Source organism: Panulirus ornatus, chromosome 66 (genome assembly GCF_036320965.1).
Source record: "Panulirus ornatus isolate Po-2019 chromosome 66, ASM3632096v1, whole genome shotgun sequence".
In the NCBI taxonomy this organism is placed as follows: Eukaryota; Metazoa; Arthropoda; class Malacostraca; order Decapoda; family Palinuridae; genus Panulirus; species Panulirus ornatus.
In genome coordinates this window covers 22,198,964-22,223,195 of record NC_092289.1, presented here as the reverse complement: position 1 = coordinate 22,223,195, position 24,232 = coordinate 22,198,964, and the positions used below count along the sequence as shown (strand labels likewise).

The 24,232-nt window shown below is 49.9% G+C and overlaps 1 protein-coding gene across 1 annotated transcript in view; it reads left to right on the top strand.

Moving 5' to 3' along the window:
• Positions 1-9,907: 9,907 nt before the first annotated feature.
• The window catches only part of LOC139746745 (uncharacterized), a 33,539-nt gene continuing 19,214 nt past the window's right edge, over positions 9,908-24,232 (top strand). Inside the window, exons 1-3 of the mRNA XM_071658247.1 lie at positions 9,908-10,347; positions 10,789-12,449; positions 17,245-17,401. Of these exons, the coding sequence (XP_071514348.1) occupies positions 11,041-12,449; positions 17,245-17,401 (1,566 nt within the window). The 5' untranslated portion in view covers positions 9,908-10,347; positions 10,789-11,040. The remainder of the gene's footprint in view (positions 10,348-10,788; positions 12,450-17,244; positions 17,402-24,232) is intronic.

Sequence of the window (24,232 nt, the reverse complement as noted above, 5' to 3'; positions counted from 1 at the left end):
CTGCGAATGGCACATTTCCAGTATTTTCCTGCGAATGGCACATTTCCAGTATTTTCCTGCGAATGGCACATTTCCAGTATTTTCCTGCGAATGGCACATTTCCAGTATTTTCCTGCGAATGGCACATTTCCAGTATTTTCCTGCGAATGGCACATTTCCAGTATTTTCCTGCGAATGGCACATTTCCAGTATTTTCCTGCGAATGGCACATTTCCAGTATTTTCCTGCGAATGGCACATTTCCAGTATTTTCCTGCGAATGGCACATTTCCAGTATTTTCCTGCGAATGGCACATTTCCAGTATTTTCCTGCGAATGGCACATTTCCAGTATTTTCCTGCGAATGGCACATTTCCAGTATTTTCCTGCGAATGGCACATTTCCAGTATTTTCCTGCGAATGGCACATTTCCAGTATTTTCCTGCGAATGGCACATTTCCAGTATTTTCCTGCGAATGGCACATTTCCAGTATTTTCCTGCGAATGGCACATTTCCAGTATTTTCCTGCGAATGGCACATTTCCAGTATTTTCCTGCGAATGGCACATTTCCAGTATTTTCCTGCGAATGGCACATTTCCAGTATTTTCCTGCGAATGGCACATTTCCAGTATTTTCCTGCGAATGGCACATTTCCAGTATTTTCCTGCGAATGGCACATTTCCAGTATTTTCCTGCGAATGGCACATTTCCAGTATTTTCCTGCGAATGGCACATTTCCAGTATTTTCCTGCGAATGGCACATTTCCAGTATTTTCCTGCGAATGGCACATTTCCAGTATTTTCCTGCGAATGGCACATTTCCAGTATTTTCCTGCGAATGGCACATTTCCAGTATTTTCCTGCGAATGGCACATTTCCAGTATTTTCCTGCGAAGTCCCATCAGGTTTCCATATCGATGATTATAAACCAGCAGCCAAGACCCTCTGAGAAAAGTATCTGAGTCATGGGGCAAATGCAAGCAAACAATACATTAGCCTGAGAGCAAGCACTTGCCTTGCATGTCCGCTACACTGCATGAATGCACTCCCGAGCCATGCCTAACATGGTCTCAGCCGAGTTCATACATTTTCATATATTCTCATAAATCTCCCTCAGACTCAACATCTGCTCTGGCGATATCAACCAACCAATGCGATCTGGATGCCAGGCTGCAGTCTTGCTGCCTGCTTGGCTGCTTGCTCCTGCCTGCCTGCCTGCCGCTAGGGCGAGGGTGTGCATCAAGCTTACGGCTGGATGTATGAGTGAAAGCAAAATGGGATTCATCATGTGGTCACAGTAGCTGCTGGAGCAAGCAGGCCTGCCATCTGAACACCCTCCCTGGGAAAAAAGTGGGAACGAGATACCACTGGTAACCTCGAACTGCGGGGCAGACACAACCTCTCTCTCTCTCTCTCTCTCTCTCTCTCTCTCTCTCTCTCTCTCTCTCTCTCTCTCTCTCTCTCTCTCTCTCACTCTCACACACACACTTACTCATACCCACCCACAACTTCGCCCAGACGGAGCCGGGCGACAGACCGCCAGCTAACGACTGACCGACTGACTGGTCGAGCCACGTCCTAACCGGCCGGTGGTTGGGTGGTGGTGGTGGTGGTTGACCTCTAAATGCCTCCAGAGGATCGCGTTACGAAGGGGTCGGCCCGGAGGTCCCGGATGGTCACCCAGACACAACATGTTCTTCCTCCGACGCCGGTGACTTACTTCTCAGAAGGGCCGGCCAGGGGCGGGTGCCCGTCGACGTCGCCGGCAGCAGCGGCGGCCAGGAGACCGCGTAACGCCCTGCGGACGGTCGGGGGCACACACACACCACACACCACACACACCGCCTCACTCCCTCCCCTCACCACATCATTCCCCTGCTGCTCCATCAGGAGTCACAAGTCCTTCGCTCATGCTGTCTGTGGTGGCGCTCCTGATGCTGGAGTCCCCATCTGTCTCTCTATCTATCTGTCTGTCTGTCTGTCTGTCTGTACTAGGTCTGGTTGGCTGCCCGTATGCGCTCTGTTCTTACTGTTTTCGTAAAGCTCAGCGACTCGCTTTCCTCTCGAACCTTTGCTCTCAAAAGTCTTCCTCCTCACCTCTGGACCGCTGCACAGCGCGACAGACGCCCTGACGTGAGAATGTACGAACATACAGAGAGGAGGAGGAGGAATGGAATGAGGTAAGTAATGCAATCGTGAATGTAAACAGCAAAGAAAGGAAATTGAAAAAGTCGTGTGATAAGAGATGGATATCATCTTCCGTCCTCATACCGCAAGGATTTCTTGAACAGGGTAACAAGTGGAACACATCGACGCTCAATAAACTCAGATCAAATTTTCGCAAGAAAATGAATCTACGAAAGTTGCCAGCAGACGCCAGACACACCACAAGATACATAGTGGATGAACTGATTTGCAGCGTTAGAAGTAGGAGAAGCAGTGGTGAGTTTTAAACATGGTTACTGCTAAATAACGGAAACTATCTCTATACTCGATCGCTTAATCTCTCTCTCTCTCTCTCTCTCTCTCTCTCTCTCTCTCTCTCTCTCACACTCTCACTCACACATACATATCACGAACTATACATATTCTCACAATCTGTGGAGACGTCACCTTACCAAACAAGGACCCTTTGATGAGCCAGCTGTGTTCAACATGCCTGACGTTGAACATGAAAAAAAAGCACAGGTTCACATGATGGAACACAAACCGACCACACTTTACGTTTAACGTGTATATACTAAACTTACTTTTTGTGCGCTTAACGAGTTTGTGTTTAAAGAAAATTCAACGTACGTTAAACGTATGTCACACTTACGTATGTGTACATAACTTATGCTTAACGTGAGCATGTCAGACGTACGTTAAACAGACGTAATATTGTTATATATTGGACGCATGCTTAACGTGTGTGTGTGTGTGTGTGTGTGTGTGTGTGTGTGTGTGTGTGTGTGTGTTTTACCGGACGTAACAAACGTTCCCGTCGCTATGTGTCTGAGGAGAGACCACCCGTCGCACCCCTCGCTGTAAGGACCAATACCGTCCGGGCCACGACCCACCTCATCCACCTACTACTGTCTGGGCCGAATATAATGCCATACTGAGGAAGCCCGCCTCCAGCAGCGGAGGTCTTCCACGCCCTCCTCCTCCGTACAGGCGACGTGTCCTTCCCCAAACCCCCCTGTGACAACGAGGCAGACCAGGGCGGGGCCAGGCGGGTACTAAGAACACCACAGGTCGCACTCAACACGACGTGGACGATCGACCTGTTGATCACAGTGGTATGGGAGGAGGCCACTCCGCTCCCCGAACTCCCTCCGCCGACACAGAGCCGCGGTCTTGTACATCCTGGTAAACCATCGCCAGCCGGCCAGCCAGCCAGCCAGCCGGCCAGCCAGCCAGCCAGCCAGCCGGCACTGGTTCGCCACCACCACACACACCCCCCTCTCCGCCCCCCGAAGCACATGGCAATCTCCTGGGGGAGGAGGGAGAGGGTGTTGGAGGAGGGTGCGGGGGTGAGGGGAGACCGGCAGCTCATGGCACTCTCAGGGGGGATGAGGGATGGGTGGCGGACGGGGAGAGGAGAGTGGGGGGTGGGGAAGAGAGGGAGGGGGTGCGTGGGAGATGGGGGTGTGGGGGGGACTTTTGGCAGCGGCAGTGGGCTGGGGATGTGGTCTCTGCCGAAGGCTCCCCCCCCCCGGGGACCTGACGCCATTTTCGGCCGTTCTACTGCGCAGTTTCCATCACCCACAACCACCGACACAGAAAACGAAACATGAACAAGCCTAATGCCCTCCTGGATATTCCTTTGAAAAAAGAAAAAAAAAAGAACTCAGCATCCCCCATTGTGGCGGCGGCGGCGGTCGTTCAACTAAGAGGATCTAAGATGATGGTGGTGAAGTGGGTCGTTAACGGATCACGTGGTCATCTCGACGGGGCAGGACGAGTGGGCGAAACACGTCCATACGGGTCCAGACATGTTGCCCGGTTATGTTTACATTACCACAGGCCCCCAGCGCCACCACACCACCACCACCGCCACACACACACACACACACACACACACCTCCTAGGGTCGTGAACTCCACTAATAGGCCTATGGTACCCCCCGTCCTGCCTTGCCTTGGCACTGCTCCGTGGGGAGTCGTAATGCTGGCCAGGTTTAACCTGAAAAGATGCAGGAAGTATTTCTGAATCTGTGCTGAATGATGTCAGGCAAACCTCGTAGGAACCTCTCTCCTATCATCCTAACCTCCGTAGGAACCCCGCCTATCATCTCCACTCCTGTAGGAACCCCTCCTATCATCCTAACCTCTATTGGAACCCCGCCTATCATCTAAACTCCTGTGGGAACCCCTTCTATCATCCTAACCTCCGTTGGATCCCCGCCTATCATCTCCACTCCTGTGGGAACCCCTTCTATCATCCTAACCTCTATTGGAACCCCGCCTATCATCTAAACTCCTGTGGGAACCCCTTCTATCATCCTAACCTCTGTAGGATCCCCGCCTATCATCTAAACTCCTGTGGGAACCCCTTCTATCATCCAAACCCTTATTGGAACCCTTCCTATCATCCTAACCCCTATAGAAAACCCTCTTATCCTAACCCTGTAGGAACCCCGCTTATATCATCCTACCACGCGTTACAACCCCTCACATATCATCCTACCCCCTGTAACAACCCCTCTCACATCATCCTTTGTAGGAACCTGACTCCAGTCTGTCAGTGACTTTCGTGTACGAATCCGCAATACGAATATGTTACATGTGTTTTCCGTATTCACACGCAATAAGTAATCCTTAATACGTCCAAATCACATCAGAATGGAAAAAAAAATCAGATGAAAATGATGGCAGTGTATGTATCTGTCTCACCAGTACAGTGAATCCTGGTACGCTGTGTAGCATGTGAAGTCTCTGGCAGGTTTCCGGAATTCAAATTTATCACACAGGCTACATCTGTCCCATTTTATACAACAACAACCCTGTAACCAGTTGTTGGGGGGACTGAAATTCATCCTACAGTTCCTATTTCCCTCCCCACCCTTCTCCTCCACCAACTACAGCTGTATCTGCAGCCATGAGCAAGGGGGGGAGTTTCAAAAGTCTACCCTGCAGCCCACAGCTGCCCACACTAGCTAGCTAGCGGCTCGGATACTCAGACAGAAAATTCATAAACATCCGTTGAACACCTCCCGGAGCGCCGCACACACACACACACACACACACACACACACACACACACACACACACACACCAGCAGGAGCATATCCATGAACAGAGTCATGAGAGGGGGATGATACACCACCATTACCAGATCTTATCTTAACACCCGCTAACATGCACAGTGCCAGTATCGTGTACGATACACTATATGAAGAAGTGGACCATGTAATGCTCAAGTTTGAGACGTAATAAGTGAGGGGTTGTCATGAACAGGATCTGTACCACATGGGAGACTGATACAGAAGGTGTAACATTAGGTAGAAATATTGACTAGACTCCCTCGATGGACGAGAGACTTATCTTAGTGGATGGGTATAAAGGACGAGTTTCAGCGCAGCCTTCTCAAAATGGGTCGAGGTCACCAGTACAGTATCGCAAGGCTCTGTTCTGCGACCATTACTCCTCCAGATCTACATGAACGATTTGCCTGTACATGTTTGCAGATGATGCCGAGGTCATGAGGGAAGCGCGGACTGAAGAGGATCGCATCGACTCGCAATGGGATCATGCTAAACTCCAAATCTGACCAGATACATGAAGGTCGACGCGAGGTAATGTACCGATACAAATATGAGTCGCGGTGAAGACAGGACGCCATGTGAGGATCATCTCTACCAGGAAATAAGCTGCCGGGATCTATGTGCACGAGAGTCTTGGGGGTCGACCTCGTCCTCGACCAGTCGCCAGAGTCCAACCTTGGGAGGTCAGTCGAGGACATCAAGTGTCTGCTTGCAAATATCACATGTTCATCAACGTTCCTGGGATGTGGAAAATATTCGGGCAAGCTGTCCACGTCCTACGTGAGGCCAAAACCAGAATATTCCTACATTTAAGGGATCACAAACGCCAAATACAGAACGCCCAGAGGAGGTCAACAGCATTGGCTCCGGAATTCTTGGGAGATGAGTTGGAAGAAGAGTGAGGGGTGACTTGATCACAAACTATTACGCTCTCAAAACCAAAATGATGGCCAAGGGAGTGAAAAAAGTCTTCGTAACTCTTGCATTTTCCCGAGAGCGTCACAACATGGTTTGGTCGGTGTTGTAACAACGTTACAACCAGCGTCTGTCTTGCTGGTCGTGTACCGTTACATGAACCACCCCCGGGCCTGGTTCAGCGGACGCTGCTACACAAACACATCCTAGCCATTCAGCAAGGACAACACGAGTATCCTAGCTCACCCAGCGGACGCTACAACATCCTGGCTTAACGAATGCTACCTCATCATCCTGGCTTAACGAATGCTACCTCATCATCCTGGCTTAACGAACGCTACGTCATCATCCCGGCTTAACGAACGCTACGTCATCATCCTGGCTTAACGAATGCTACCTCATCATCCTGGCTTAACGAATGCTACCTCATCATCCTGGCTTACGAATGCTGCGTCATCATCCTGGCTTAACGAATACAACGTCATCATCCTGGCTTATTCGACGCATGTTACAACATTCTCAATAACCGGTACAAAATGATCGTGAGTTATTGGTCAAAAGCCAAATCCTGGTTTATTCAGCGAATGTTTGGACATCCGGGCTTAATCAACGTACAACATCCTGTCTCAAATCCACGAAACGCTTCAGCATCCCGGCACGCTTAACGAGTCTTGGCTTCCTGGATTAATACAACCACATTCCGGTTACTGAATGACTACAACAATAAAATCCTGGCTTAATGAACGAATTTAACAACCTTCTGGTCGACTGAACGAAAGCAACAACTCCCTGGCCCAATGTTATAACAACATCCGGGCTTATTCAACGACAGCTACATCGAAGAAAAAAGAAATCAAACTGAAAGGAAAAGACGACAGACTTCGTTGAACAGATCAGGTCTTAACCCTGTATGTGTGTGTGTGTTCAACGTTAGATCTGCGCTTGGAGGCCCTCTGTCCCTAACGAGTTGCGTGTTCAACGCAGAAATATCATCGGGTCTACAGAACGATCACATATAAGGTTTAACGTCTATCGGCGGTTTAATAACTGTAAGTCAGGTTTCTATAGTCTCTGAGTTTAACGAACGTTGTTAAATGTTTAGTGATTACAGTCTACTGTTGAACGTCTTTTGGTTGGTGTTTAAGGATCAGTCTAGTATTGAACAAATGATGATTCATGCTTACTGATCAAAATCAGGTGTTCAATGAAAGCTCGTTGGTGATCAATTTGCTGTTTAACGACAGCAGGTTGGAATTAAACCAGATGGCTTTCGTTGTAATACAAGGGTGATGTTTAATGAAACTGTTGCAAAGTTTCTGTCAACGTTCGATGAACAAAGATCAAGTCACTTAACACGTGCTGTTTAACGACTGCAGTTAGTGTTCAACTACGTCATATTATTCAACGACTTCGAGAGACTGTGTTGGCTCGTTTAACAACACCAGGATCAGATTTCTAGCTTGCTTACTGTGTTCACAGAGAGAAGCAACGGGCGTTTGAAGATGGTCGTTTAATTTTAAACGAATAATGTTCAATTTATAATGATTTCTGGACTGTAATTGTAAGCGATTAACTATAAGCTTGTGCTTAACGACTGCAGGTCTGTATTCAGTGTATTACCAAACGAGATATTTCAGATATGCTTGACGAAATGCTATCCATTAGTGAACTAACGAATATCTGAATTTAACGACTGGATGACAATGTTCATCGAATACAGCCCGTTGTCCAACGACTATACTGAGATGTTCAACTACTCAAGTCAGCATTACACATCAGCAACTTGATGATTAACGTTCATCGTCTGGTTATCAACGATTGTCAGAGTTAAACCATTGCCAATTTACTTAACACAAGGCGTTTAACGACCACAAGTCGGTGTTGAACGACAAATAATAAGAATTTAACGATAAAACGCTCGTTTTTATGCTCGATGGTAGGATTTGATTGCTTATCGGTGATTAACGTTGACAGGCTCGTTAAACGTTTGATGATCACCGTTTCAAATTGGCAACCAGCGTTACTGGAAAATGGCCAAAGCTGAACGAATGCTCAACGAAGGTTACCGAGTAAAAGCCTCCGGACCTCAAAGACTGACGTTTAATCAACGCAGATCATCGTTTATCCACCAAAGTTCTGCATCTAAAAGGTCTTAAGTCAATGTTGCACATAAGGAACAATTTAAAGACTTTATAGCTCTTAATGACGACCTAAATGACTTCATATTCCTCACGTTTGCCAGATAATGATAAGGTTAACAGAATGGCAATTATACAAACTGATATATATATATATATATATATATATATATATATATATATATATATATATATATATATATATATATATACAAGTTTTTTTCCATACTGCTCGCCATTTCCCGCGTTCGCGAGGTAGCGTTTAGAACAGAGGACAGAGCCTTTGAGGGAAATCCTCACTTGGCCCCCTCCTCTGTTCCTTCATAGGAGGCAACCACCTCACGAAGCTTTATCTCACGCCTGATAAGCCAAGGCATCTGTCCGTGGTCAGGTCAAAGGCCAGGCCATCATAACCAAGGGTCGTACCGTCGTGCTCGAGGGTCGTACCGTCGTACGACGCTCATGGAGTTCTTATCAGTACGTATAAGAGACTGTCCTCCCATTTTCTTTTCTTCAATTTAAGTGATTTCAAAATATAACCGAAGGACCCACCTCGTTAACCGTATCCTTTGAGACTGGATGTTTTTGTTCAACGCAAGCACGTCCGTGGTTAGCGGTAATCGTCTCGTATCCAACGACAACATTTCAGCGTTTTAAGGCGAGTACACGATGGTGTTCAACGATTACACGAGGATGGTATGTGACGAATGCACTCGGTGTTTAACGATTCTAAGTCGACGTTCCTGTGTTTAACGACTGTGGTCCCGTGTTTAGACTCCAAGAATGTCTAACGATTACAAACTATTGATCAACAACGACAATGAATTCTAATTGTAGGATGACGCTTAACGAGTACATGTTTGACATAAACATAGGTCAAAAGCAAATACTTAACGACTACAGAAGTACTGTAAAAAGCGTCCGGCTGTTAGTGCTTAACGATACAGTGTTTAACAACTGCGCGTTGGTTCTGATATGGTTTTCATCATGATAATATAATACCTAACGATTACAAGTCGATGTTCAACGACTACACGGTATTCAACGCCTGCGCGTCCGACCGCAGAGATGAAAAGTCCAGAAGATTAACGTTAATAGTCACATAAACGAATTCACATCCGGACTCGTTTGACTCCTGGTCCGGGTTAGAGGAAAGACAATATGCGTATTTCCGTAATGATCACAATTTGCTCTGCGTTAAGTAGTGCCATGAAGGTTGTGGCCCCCCCAGCGCCTAGTACCGGCGGACGACTCTAGATGGCCCTTGTTACTGGGCAACCCGCGGACGAGGCTCCGTGGCTCATGTAGCCGGTTCGACACCCCGCCGGATCACGCTGCTCTATTACTGGACGGCAGACACCTTCGGGAGGACATCGTTGCTCCCGCTGGTCGTGGACGGGAGACGGGTCAGGGGTCGGGTTCCTGGGGGCTGGGGTGAAACATGGTCGCTAACCTCCCCTCTCCCCCCCCCCCTCCCCCCTACCCCCGCAGGGAGAGAGGGGGGAGGGGGATGGGGGAGGCAGTGAGTGAGGGAGGGTTAAATATTGGTGAGGTGTCTACCTCCCACCCACTCCCCACCCCCAGGTTCGCACAAGATGGCCGGGCGAGGCAAAGATTGGGTAGTGGGGGGAGAGAAGGGGGGGTAAAGAGACCCCCCATGGGGTGCATATAGTACTCCTGCCCCCCAGCAGGTGACCGCCTCACGGCATCTGTGACCTGAAGCCACGCGTTCATTCGACGGCGCCTTCGGGAGCATGATATCCCTGTGGCGCTGAAGAGGACCTGTGTGTTACGGCGTGTGGTAACCCCTGGGGCAGGTCGGTGTGCCGGCTCACCTGCCAGGGCTCCCCACGGGCAAATGGCGGGCGTATGGTAGCCAATACGGAGGCGCGGCCACGCCCCGGGCGCCCATGCCCGCCAATGAGAGGGGCTCAGGTGGCGCGGTGCCCCTCGGTGGCGGGGCGCGGGCCTAACACCTGCTCAGTAGCCGCTGGCACTGTGTAAGGGCCCGCCAGGACCTGCAGCATGGCACGCACCGCCGCCGCCGCCCGCACGCCCACCCGCTAGTGAGTATAGTGCACGACCCGCACGGCCCTCTGTACGCCCTCCCTTCCACAGGAGGGGTCAGCACCTGCTCCTGCCCCCGGAGGAACGGCGAGAGGGACCTCCCCGCCGTCGTCGTCGCCGGCCGGCGCCGGACATGGCCCCCCCCCCGTGTCCGGCCTAGCCCGGCGAGGGTGTCGCTTCTATCTGCCCCCCCCTCTCCCCTCCCCCCCTCCCCGACACTTGGCGCCACCTGCCCGCGGGCGGCGGCCTAGACTGACGCACCCGCCGCCCACCGCCCACGTCCAGGCCTCCCCTGCGCCTGGCGTGGGCGTCAGGAGGCCAGGAGGCGATGCGAGAGGATTTTATGACACATTTCTATCCATGTTTTGCACTCCTTACTTCACTGATTTTACTTATGTATGTACGTAGTCAACACCCACTAACCGTGCTCTCTCACACAGGTCCGCCGTGGGTCCTCGGCCGCCCAGCGCCAGAATGCGGCGTCCCTGAAGGGCTCCTTCCGCGCTCCCCTGGCAGGAAGGAGCTTGACACCTGACCCCACGTACCACCAAAGATTGAGCCAGTGAGATAATTTTAATGAGCTAGAAACCTCCCCTCCCCCCACCACCTCACCTCCCTTGCTGCTGACCCCGGAGTGCCGAGTGAGTGTCTCAGGTCCAGAGTCATGTGAGCTGTGTACCAGCCCCTATACCATGGGTCCCATCCGAGCCTTCCTCCGGCCGTCGCATGGCGCCGCCCCTGGAGAGTTTGTCACCACCGCCAGCCCCTTCAGCCCGACCCAAAGCTTCTCGCACCAGCACCGCCCGTGCTGCGCCCACGCCACCCCCTCCCTCGGCCCGCACCACCCCTACCCACAACCCCATCCCCACCCCCACCCGCACATCTACGGCCAGACGTGCGCGTCGGACCCCCTGCGCGTGGGCCTGGCCTCGTCGTCCCAGCCCTGCCTCTACCACCACTTTAAGAAACTCCTGCCACCAGGAGCGACCACGGAGGACCCCCACCCCGGCCTCACCACCCAGCCAAGAAAGAGGGGCGCCAGCAATGACGAGGAGGAGAGGAGGAAAGATGCGGAGGAGAGTGATCAGTGGAAGAAAGAGAATCAAAAGAGTGAGTGGGAGAACAGTGAATATGAGTGGACTAAGGACACGGGTGAAAGTGAGTGGAGAAAAGATAGTGGAGGAGGTAAGTGGAAGAAAAGTGGTCATGATATCAAGTGGAGGAGGTTCAGCGAGGAATATAAGTGGAAAAGGGAAAGATACGATGATAAGTGGAAGAAGGATGAATATAAGTGGGAAAAGAATAAAGACAACAAGTGGAGGAAGGAGAGAAAGGAATTTCAGTGGAAAAAAGAAAGTGATGGTCTGAAGTGTGGGAAGGAAGTGGAGGATCACAAGTGGAAGAAGGATAAGGACGACAACAAGTGGAAGAGGGATAGAGTGACCCCTCTATCCTACCTCTCGTCCCTGACTAAGGCTGAGGAACCATCCTCCTCGCGCATGGCCCTAGCCTTCCCTTTCTCTGACGAGGAGGAGGACGAGGACTTCGGGGACGATGGCAGAGCCACGGGCGAGAGCAAGCACGAGACCTGGCCCATCTCCGACATCGTCGAGACGGAGGACGAGGAAGGGGAGCTCCAGCCCGAGGGGACGACCCTGCGAGACCCATCTGCCAGGACGGGTCAACAATGTAACCAGGAGGACGGCGCCCTGCGTGAAGCTGACGCTTCAGCAGCCCAGGAACACCGCAGCGACGATACCCCGGCAGCAGGAGCGGCAGTAGGGGGTGATACCGTCACCAACCAGGCTCCCCTCGCAGGCGCGCCTGAAGGAGGGCCGGGGGGCCTGATCGCCGCTGACGCCTCGACACATGACCCTACCCCTCACCACAGCATCGCTAGGAACAACTCGCAGGACGGATGTGCTCCTCTTCTTCCTCAGTCACAGGACCCAGGACGAGAGGAACCCAGGGGTGGAGGAGGCACAGAAGAAGGTGGAGGGCGAGTGGATAAAGAGCCAGAGCAAGAGAAGAAGGCGGAGGAGGGAGACACTCCGCGTGATGGTATCAGAGCAACGCAGAGACTCCGCCCACGTAGCTACAGGTGAGTGGGTCCGTCCACAAGACTTGCATTACACTTGTTTACATATTTAGGACTGACGTACGTACGTACGTACACAGACATTCTTGAAACATGTACGGTGCACACAGTGGCTGTGCCTGTGTGGCACAGCACCACATCTTACATACAAGACTCGCGGACATAATGCACAGCAGGAGAATAATACTCTTACACCATGAGACATAGAAAACGTGCTTGGGGAGAGCGTGCAAGTTCTTGCTTGCTGAGCTTATAACCGATTTACTCTAACTTCACACAGCCTCTCATCCAGCAGGGGGATAAAATTGAGGTTGAAAATATAATATAATGCCACACTAGAGCCGGCATACTTGATGGGGCCTGTCCGTGTGGCCGTGTGAACGTAATAGAAGGCATCAGAAATATCCTTGCCACCCCTCAGCCGGGACATGGGTGCCTGCTTGCTTTGCTTGCCTGACTCGCCCAGCGCCCCGGGGGAATGTGAGGGTCGCCCGTCGTCTGACTCTACCCAACTGGTTCAATCGAGTTTTATCCTGCATCCTATGTCCCATCTTCGTGTCTGTCGCCCAGACCAGTCCTACACACACACCGTATACCGTAGGATACCAATGGGACGAGTGTCTACGCTGGTGTTTTCAGAGGGGATGCGTTCATGCCTTAACTGCGTCCTGGACTTGGAGCAGAAGCAAAACAAGAAAATGCACGAGCAGGAAACTGGTCCACTGATAAATCACACGCTGAGGCTTCTTGTTGGCACAGCTGGGTGTCATCATGGCTAGTTCCTCACACACACTAACACAGGCTTTACACTGGGTTTGGTTAGTTCTGATGTACACAGCAACATGTTTATCCCAGTTGTCGTTAGTGTTACAAACATGAGCCACATTGCTAACACCAGTTGTGGTTAGTTGTATAAACACTAGTATATGTTTATACAAGTTATGATTAGATGTATATACAATGCAGTATGCTTACGTTAACCATGGTTAGTTCTGCACACACACGCACTAATATATCTTCACACAAGTTGTTTACTTTTACAAACACACACACACAAACACAAACACACACACACACACACACTAGCACGTCTTTAAACTAGTTATGGTTATTTGTGTTCCTTTAGCACTTGTTTATGCTAGTTATGATTAGTTTTACACACACACACACACACACACACACACACACACACACACTAGCACATTCCAATACTAGTTACGATCGATGCTATAAACAATGGGTTACTGTCAAGCTATTTATAGAAACGTTTAGATCTATATGCACAACATGTTACAGTGTATAGGTCGTCCACACATACTAACATGTTTACATGAACTATATAATTAGCCCTACTCGCACTAGCGCATGTTACACTAGTAATCATACTTTTTACTCACGCACTAACATGTCCTCACTAGTTAGGGTTAGTTTAGCATACACAACAGGTGTCTGCCGTACTCCTCGTGCAGGTAGTAATACCGCCAGCGATAAGTCACCTCCGACGAGGAATAGCCAAAAACCCTTCTCGTCCCGAAAAGGACCCCTCTTAACCCTGCTCCTGCGTGGAGCGCAGCCTCATAGCTGTGGAATCCTCGTAAAAGTAATCCTAAGGCTACATAATTACCTCATTACTCAACCAGTAGACATCTACGTCTCTCAAACCTCACAACCCTCGTCCACAGTGCTTGACTTGTGTCAGTCAATCACAGTCGAAAACTATTTCAGAAACATTTAATATAGCGTGAGAGGAGAAACAAAAAATAAGGAAAATATACCACACGAAACATGTGTGGTCACACGAAACAAAAGCAAAGCGGGTTATAAACACAATAAACATAAAACATGAGAAAGAACAAGTGAAGTCAAACACGACACTCGGAAATTTGTCTGACCTTTCCTCACAAAGGCCACTGTAAACACAAGTAGATTCATTCCGTTCATCACCATGTGTTCTTAACGTGTACCTCTCTACCCACAGCATCACATACAACCTTCTCAAACTAATGTAAATACAGCTGTATCTATCTACATCGGAATTCATATACTTCCATATGAGTATGTCCCAGTTTATTCATGTTCGTCTATATCTACTGTCTTACCCATGTATTCATATAACTGCCTCTCTTGACAATTTGTGTGTGCGTGTATGTGTGTGTGTGTGTGTGTGTGTGTGTGTGTGTGTGTGTGTGTGTGTGTGTGTGTGTGTGTGTAATTACCTATTTGTGTTGTACGGGGAGGGAGTTTTACACTCGCTGGGTCCCATCCTTTGTATCACACAGTCTTTAAACTTCTGTATGGTGTCCGTAGTTATTATGTCCTTGTTCAATATATTCCATTCATCCACCACTCTTACATGGCAATAGTGATTTGTTACATCATTTTCAGCAAGTCTCTCGCATAATTTCATGTTATTTCCTCTGGTTGATTTATCTGTACATCTTTCGAGGAACTGATTACCGTCTACGTTCTCAATCTGGTTTAAGAATATAAGGTTCTCATCAAGTTATTCCTTCTCAGTGTTACAACTTCCATACAGAGCAAACTTGAGGGCTTCTACCCTCTCCCTACAGATCAGTTCTCCTGATTCTGTTATGATCGTTGTTGCTTCACTCTGGATCTTCTCTATCAACTCTATACTCCTTTAGTTTTGGCCTTAGTAGAGCGTGAAGAGTTTCCTGGATATTTTCTTAGCCATGAACCTAATATTTGCCAGAAGTCAGTTTCTCCCATTAACTATTCCCCTCAAGTGGGACTCTGGCGACATGCAAGAAACAATGTCGACTCCCAAGTCGCTCTCACACAAATTCCAGCGGCTTGTTTCCTGCTCGGTGTTCATACCGAAGCCTTCTTCGGCTGTCACCCATCCTTAGATCTTTGCATTCACTCTGGGTCCCCTTGTAAGTTGACGTCATCCCATCTCGCTGTTTACCTCCCTCATGAATTTGGCATTATCACAGTAATCAAGAAGAACGCTGGTCCCAGGGCAGAACCTTGCGGCACACCACTGGTGACCTCAGTCCATTTTGAGAGGCTCCGCCTGGTATGCCTCCTTTGGACCCTTCCACCGTTATAATCATCAATTCATCGAAGTATTCTCCCGTTGATTCCTGCCTGAAGACCCACCTTCTTTATCAACCTCCTGTGGTGGTATCAAATGCTTTTAGAGGAGTCCAGATCCGTACAATCCACGCAACCTTCTGTCCGAAACGACATCACTCAGCAATGTACGACGTTCGTTACGCGTGATTTCGTTGAAACCGTGACGTCTCTCGCCTCGGTAACTCCTTCACGGTATTAAGTCACATCTGCTTTGTGGTTATCGTTTCCAAGGACCTTACAGACCACGTCCGTCAGGAGGATACCCGTCTGTAGTTCAGTGCCTCTTTCCTATACACAGATGTAGATACGTAGGACGTGTATGTGTGTGTGTGACGAATGCGTGTGGTGGCGTTATGACTGCGTATAGAATGCTGCATCATTGGCATGACGTGTGAGAATTCAACGATGTTGCATTACTGGCGTGATGAGTTCAGAATGGCATGTTGAATCATAACCTGATGAAGAGGCACAGTCTACTTCATCTGTGACGTGATGGATGCGGTCAACGAGCTGTTGCGTCCGTGCAATGATGAGCGTGCATTGCCCGTTACTGGCGTATGGCTGCATCATGACGTGATGATGAATACAGAGCGCGTGTGTCACATCATCTGACAGAGGGAGGAGGTTTTCTCACCATACATGCATCCAGTCTCGTGTATCTGCTTTCTATTCTTATCCCAAGAGCACGGCAGTAAGATCTATATATGATTGCTGTTCTGTAGTTTTAAGATATCAATTTGCAGATACACATGGACAAAGCATTTCTGTGAGAGTAAACGCGAAGTGCACATATCTAGGGGCAGGTGGAGGCCAGTACATGGACACAGGAGGGTGAGAGGTAGGCCCGAGTGGGGCCCAGGGACCCAAAGAGGTCCCACTCCCGTCAGATGGGAGGGAGGGAGGTCTAGGGTACATCCAATACATGATGTATTACCAAAGGACGTAAGTGAGGCTGACAGCAACATAAGTAACAAAATCTTTGTGACACAAAGTAAGTTTAAGATATGTCATACATAGGAAGGACATATTAACACTGCAATTAAATCATATGCTCAAACAAATTACATATATAACACTGAGGTGTGTATCTGAAACAGGTCACAGTGTAACGTAAAGTCATGGTGTGACCTTTTGAAATCCGCGTTATGGGTCAGGTCAGAGGCTAAGCAAATTGTATTACAAAAGCTGTATGACAGCAGAGAATGGTCAACATACGGGGGCCCCATGAGTTTCAAACTCCCTCCCCATTCAATACAGATGGGTAGTCACAAGGGTCGTACCGTCGTGCTCAAGGCTCGTAACATAAAGCTGAGGAGCTTATGCTCATACACCTTTACTTCCCAGTACTGTGTGTAAATTGACATTCATTCCCACAATTTAGTTCACTGATTTTCAATGTTTTGCTAATTATCATTACAAGTTCAAGACTGTATCTACCTCATTCTGTAAGATAACTTTAAGAGAAACGCATCCTTCCTATATCTTAACTAGGATGTGTCCTTCTCCTATCCCTCTGCTCCTATAAGTCCCTCACACCTTACAATAACCCCTCCTCATTCTTCTGCCAGCTGCCTCCCTCACACCTCACCAGAACAATACTCATTTCCTTACGTTCCTACCTCTCCCCTTTGCACTTTATTTATCACTGTAATTTTTCACTCCTTGATATCTGATGAGCCTCCTGCCTCGCCTCCTGCAGACAGTTCCTGCTGACGAGGGAGCGGAGGAGCAGGGTGTTCCTCAAAGCCAGGAGCTACCACCTGGGTCGCTGGTTCGTCACGCACTTCACCCACCCCTACCCCTCCAAGGATCAGAAGGACCAGTTGGCTGCACGCACCAACATGACCAGGAACCAGGTACTGACTAGGGGAGAGTGTAACGGGGAGGGACATGACTAGGAACCAGGTACTGTCCTGGGTGGGAAGGGTGAAGAGGGAAAATCCTGCCCAAGAACCAGGTATTTAGGTAAACGGGATACAACAAGAGTCCCTGGCTTCGACACCCCAGCGACTCTTGGCTGGGAGGTTACAGAGTGCCAGGCTTCGATGCCCCGGCGACTATTGGCCGGGGGGGCGTATCACCGCCCTCCAGGCACGCTGCCAGATGCCTTCACCACATTATCAAAAAACACAACATAAGCGTCACTTGTGGCTTAGGTATATGCTAGTCTCTTGTTGCTTGAACACTCCCAACCACCCTAGCTAGGTCGGTGTGTGTGTGTGTGTGTGTGTGTGTGTGTGTGTGTGTGTGAATAGGGCACATAGTAATGCTGTCCCGACCCTTAAACACATACAGTGACCCCACGCTTGTTTTGTAAACATTATGATGCCTTGCAAACACAACATTCTCCCTTTATGATTACCACCTGATATTCCCTCACACCACTACCATATTTAAGTATCTATCTATGTCACTTATGTCCCTGAAGTCATCCACCCCAACAATGAAACAAAAAAATCTATCTTCTGTCAAACCGGTCAATCTGTTTTGTATCAACATCCTAACGCAATTTATCGCTAGTTTGACTCCTCTGTTCTGTTCCCACCCGACTTACACGGCTCCCTCAGGGTCCTCGTGATCCCCTCTCCGATCTCTGACCATGACACTTGCCATCGTCAACATCTTAAGCACGACGGTACGACCTTCGAGCGCGACCTTACATCTCGGGTATGATGCCTGTGGCTCACCATAACCAAGGGTCGTGCCGTCGTGCTCAAAGGCTGCATCTTAAGGCTCACCGTACACTGGGGTCGTGCCGTCGTGCTCAAGGGTCGTGCCGTCGTGCTCAAGGGTCGTGCCGTCGTGCTTAAGGGTTGTGCCGTCGTGCTCAAGGGTCGTGCCGTCGTGCTTACAGTGCCAGACTTCACCACCCACCAATCCCAATCCTCCACCTTACCCTGCCCAAGCATCTTGATCTCCACACAACGTTTGCAACACACTCAAACATCACCAACATCAACCACTGCTGTGGGATCGTCTTAAAACAGACTAATAGGAAGATCTTACCCTCTGGTAGTGTGTGTGTGTGTGTGTGTGTGTGTGTGTGTGTGTGTGTGTGTGTGTGTGTGTGTGTGTGTGAGCACTAGAAGTATACATGTGAGTGTCCAGTTCTTTGTCTGCTGATGTGATCATACGTACGCGCGCGTGTGTGTACCGATGTAAGTATACACACATGTGCACCTTTCTTTGTCTGAGTGTGTGTGTGTGTGTGTGTGTGTGTGTGTGTGTGTGTGTGTGTGTGTGTGTGTGTGTGTGTATCTAAGCTGATGTATGTATTCACATCTATATAATAACTTCGAATGCAGTCATTTGTCTTTTAACTACATATGTATGTATTTGTGTCTATCTGTCCCAACGTGGGTGTCTGTTTACTTAATGACAAAAAAAAATACTAAGTAAACACGGTTCGTGCACAGAAAACGGTCACACCAAACCCTTCTTTTAAGGGCAGACGTAAACATATTAAGCGTGTCACAGGAGAATCTTAGGTTGGCGGTGCTGTGCAACTCGCTACAGCCAAGAGAAACTAATAAAGACAGATACACTGACTCAGAACTGGGTGGCTTGTGAGTCTAGGGGGAAGGGGGTAAAAGAGAGAGAGAGAGAGAGAGAGAGAGAGAGAGAGAGAGAGAGAGAGAGAGAGAGAGAGAGAGAGAGAGTGAGAGAGGTGAGTAAGAAAGTGAGAGGTGAGTAAGAGTATGAGGGTGCGGAAGGCGAAAAAGAGAGGAGATGAATGAGAATGGGAGTGGGGATATACCACATCAAGAGGGGACACGGATGGGTGAGGATGAGTCAGAGGCCAGTGGTGAAAGATGAGTAGAGGGATGAATAAGGGATGGGTGGGTGGGTGGGTCAGGGCGACGATACTCCCATTGAAACTCAGCGAGGGTGAGTGAGGCATTTCCTTTGTTTTGGTTTTGTCATCACCGGCAAAATAACGCGTGAGCATTTCCCGTGGTCGTAATGGCTTCCGGTAGTGCCGGCCCTGGTGCCACACGACGGCACACCCACCACGTAAATACCTCACCCTGACGTAACAACAATATGACATACAATATACCCTGACGTAACGCGAGTAAGACGCGCGTTACCCGGCCCATCACGGGACGTTGCCGTGTTATGTGCTGCACATAACGCCGCTGTTTATACAGGGCAAAACATTGTAATATGCAACACAATCGAGTGTGATCTGTGTGCGGTGCAGTGCCGATCTCCCTGACACTACGGGATGGACGGGTCGCTGTCAGTGGACGTTAGAGAATGACGTATCTCCTGATGGTCTCCGACGTTTGATAGATTTATAACGAGTACTTGGATCAAGTACAAGCTTCTCGTACTTGTTATGTATTTTATGTCCTTATGTCCTTATGTACTTACATCGTAACGTGTTATAAAGAATCTTACGACGGATTGGACTTGAATCCCTTACGAAGAGAGGGAAATAAGAATCATAGTATCAGTCATACATCCTAGTGTGATAAGTGATTTATATCTACCTTATCCTCGCGTCAGCTGGCGCAGGCTGAGACATGCTAAGGCTGCCGGGGAACCGGGGTAGCTCAGGCAGGGTAGGTAGGACAGGGGGGAGGCGGGGGTAGCTGGGGTAGGCTGGGTCAGGCCGGAGGAGAGCGGACGAGGCATCAGCCCTCTAGCGGGCGGGCGGCGGGTGTTGCAGCAGGAGGAGGAGGAGGAGGATGGAGGCAGCGTACGCCACACCCATTGAGGCTGGTGGCTGGGCCGGCCTCCTGGCTCCCCGCCAACCCCTGCACACACAAATACCCCTCTGGCTCTGCCCGGCACGACCAGGGGTGCCCGGGGACGACCAGCGGAGGCCCGGGACGACCAAGGGAAGCTCGGGACGATCACGAGAGGCCCGGCGAACGACCAGGGGAGGCCAGGTGACGACTAAGGGTATCAAGACGGCCTGGGGAACCCGGTAGCGACCAGGAGGGGTGGCGAGGCAGACGACAGCCAATTAAGGCCCAAAGACGACGACAGGATGCCTGGAACGACCAGGGGAGACCCTGGTACGACCAGAGAGCTAGGGGTACTCAGGGACGACCAGGGAGCTAGTGATGCCTGGGACGATCACGGGGATGAGGATGCCTGGGATAACCAGGGAGGTTGAAATTCTGCAATGGAGGGTTGAGGGGGAGGAGACGAACCTGCACCTCGCCGAAAGCCTCCTCAGGAGACAGGCGTATCAAAGGGAGAGAGAGGGAGGAACGTTGGTTTAAGGTAACACAGCGGACGTCCTGGTGACGGATACAGAAGGTAGGGATGGATAGGATAAGGAACGAGTGAGTGTGGCCCACCAGGGAGGACATGGGAAGGACTAGTAAGAGGACACCTGACGCTCCATGACGAGGTTATCTGCTGCAGGACAATAATAGTATACTGCGTTCGCTAATCCTAGCGGGGCAGTAAAAGGGACTTCCCAGCTAGCTCTAACGGGAGGCGATGGGGAAGAGGAGGCTGGAGATGGTTGTGGTGGAGCAGGATAAAAAAATAGGGTTGTCCCTTGGGTCAGACTGAGGATTATATCATGTGCTTCGCTATGAAGATTTCTCTCTCGAAGTAATTCTAACGTAACACACACACACACACACACACACACACACACACACACACACACACACACACACACACACACACACATGCCTACGCGTTTCCCTAGCAACAGTTATAATGGCCTTCCTGGTGTATCTGAACAAGCCGGGCCATGTCATGTTCCCAGCCTCTGTCTGACGAGTCAGAATGGTATCGTATCAAAAACTCTTGTCACACCGACGGAACGTCAACAAAAAAGTTAAGACAAAGCTGGACTTGTGACCTTAAGATAACATCTGGATTTATTGGCACATTCTTCAGGCTCATATAATCATGTGTGTGTGTGTGTGTGTGTGTGTGTGTGTGTGTGTGTGTGTGTGTGTGTGTGTAATTACCTACGTGCACAATACAGGGAGGATGTTTGACACTCGTGGGGCCTCATCTTTTGAACCTATTCTACTGCCCTAGAACTTTTAAGCTTCTTTAGCATATTCCATTCATCCACTACTCATGTACTGTGACAGAACTTTTTCACATCTTTTGATCAACTTTCTTGTTTACTCTCATGTTATGTCCTCCGGCTGTTCTCCCGCTACATATATGCACTGCTCGCCATGCGTGGTTGGAGGCAACTCTGGGGGCAGTGTGTTTAGCGCTGACACACTTGGCCCTTCGAGATGGGTGAGTCCGGATACCAGTTTCCTGACCAACATTACCTAACCTGTCCGGGTACGGTTCTAACCCTTTATATAAGATTATTCAACCTTTGGACTATAAATGCTTAAGGTTTCGTAAGGACGCCTTGACCTTTTCAAGAACGATTATACTGCTTATAAAGAAGTAGTTGCTGAAAAATGACCTTTTCTTGAGCGTGACGGGCCAGCCCCTTCCTCAGTGCGACGAGGGCTGATGAACTGAGGTTTCCGACTCCCTCGAGTACAACGAGTGAATCCTGAACCCAGAGAGTACCGAGGCCTCAATCCCTGAAGAACCACGACCTGATCCTTTGCGTACGAAGGGGTTGGACTCCCTCTCCGCGGACAGGATCAGCCCTACGATGAAGGACGACGGTTCGATCCTTGAATACGAGGAGTGCGTCACGCGAGTGCGATGACTTGATCACTTTAGTATCATGAGTGGATTACCCTGAGTTCGATGGCTGCTGAACCCCCTCGAGTACGATGACTGGATTCCTTTAGCGTGATGTCCGAAGCGCATCTGTCAAGTAGGGTATCTTAAGCCATCGTAATCTCCCGCAGGTATAAGTACTTCCACTCTTGCGGCACGCGGCTTGCGTTCTAGGAATGACTGAACCCGTGAACGCGAGGATTCCATCACAAACGTTCCGAATCATCGCTCCGGACGGACGCCCGAACGCCACTTGCGATCGCTGGAGATTCCGACCCTCCGGGGTTCGAATCCTCGCATGCGAACGGATAACCTTTTTCAAGCAAGAATCAAGTACATCTCTCACGTATACGTCCAAGGCTTCAATCAGGGACAAAGGCCCTCATCGAACGCAGGCCTTAAATTGAGCATTAAAAAAATAAGGGCTATAAAGAAATACAGAGAGAAGTGAGAAATAATCCACGAGCTTTAGGCGAAAGTGGGAGGAAACTAAACATGCCTTCAGAAAAGGCGGTCAGGTAGTAAATGCTGGGAAAGACATATCAAAGATACGAAATAAATGACACACACAAAAAGATGCGTTTAAAAAGTCCGTGAAAAAAAAAAAAAACGCCGAGGCAGCCAAGGAACAAGTGCCAAGACCTGGATGAGATTAATGTTGATCCTGTCATCACCGGGGACGCAAGCAAGCAAGCAAGCAAGAAAGCAAGCAAGCAAGCAAGCAAGAAAGCACGCAAGAAATATCCTCCATACCAAGAACACGAGACCCCCGGGGTGGCTAATGTTGAGGACCCCCCCCCGGGGTGGCTAATGTTCAGACCCCGGGGTGGCTAATGTTCAGACCCCGGGGTGGCTAATGTTCAGACCCTGGGGTGGCTAATGTTGAGGACTCCCCCCGGGGTAGCTAATGTTCAGACCCCGGGGTGGCTAATGTTCAGATCCTGGGGTGGCTAATGTTGAGGACTCCCCCCGGGGTAGCTAATGTTCAGACCCCGGGGTGGCTAATGTTCAGACCCCGGGGTGGCTAATGTTGAGGACTCCCCCCGGGGTGGCTAATGTTCAGACCCTGGGGTGGCTAATGTTGAGGACTCCCCCCGGGGTGGCTAATGTTCAGACCCTGGGGTGGCTAATGTTGAGGACTCCCCCCGGGGTGGCTAATGTTCAGACCCTGGGGTGGCTAATGTTCAGACCCTGGGGTGGCTAATGTTCAGACCCCGGGGTGGCTAATGTTCAGACCCCCGGGGTGGCTAATGTTCAGACCCCCGGGGTAGCTAATGTTCAGACCCCGGGGTAGCTAATGTTGAGGACCCCCGGGGTGGCTAATGTTCAGATCCTGGGGTGGCTAATGTTCAGACCCCGGGGTGGCTAATGTTCAGATCCTGGGGTGGCTAATGTTCAGACCCCGGGGTGGCTAATGTTCAGACCCCCGGGGTGGCTAATGTTCAGACCCCCGGGGTGGCTAATGTTCAGACCCCCGGGGTGGCTAATGTTCAGACCCCCGGGGTGGCTAATGTTCAGACCCCGGGGTGGCTAATGTTCAGACCCTGGGGTGGCTAATGTTCAGACCCCGGGGTGGCTAATGTTCAGACCCTGGGGTGGCTAATGTTCAGACCCCGGGGTGGCTAATGTTCAGACCCCGGGGTGGCTAAAGCTGAATCCCAGGGGGCGGGGGGGGGGAGGGGGCTAAAGCTGAGACATACGGGGGAGATAAAACTGAAACCCCCCCGGGGGAGCTAAAGCTGGGATTCTGGGTGACTAAATTCCCTGCAGAAGTAGGCACTACGCACACCTGGCCAGGTCCAGGAATGTTGCACATGGATGATCAACACATTAAAACATTCACGATATCAAAAACAATAATAATAATAGCCAGAAAATAACTTTTTCTTCTCACACCGGCTCGCATCTCCCCCCTCCCTCCTGAGCAAGGTAGACTCAGGAACAGATGACTGGAGCCTCTGAGGAAGAATCTTCGCTTGGCTTCGTCTTCTGTTCCTACATTAAGAAAG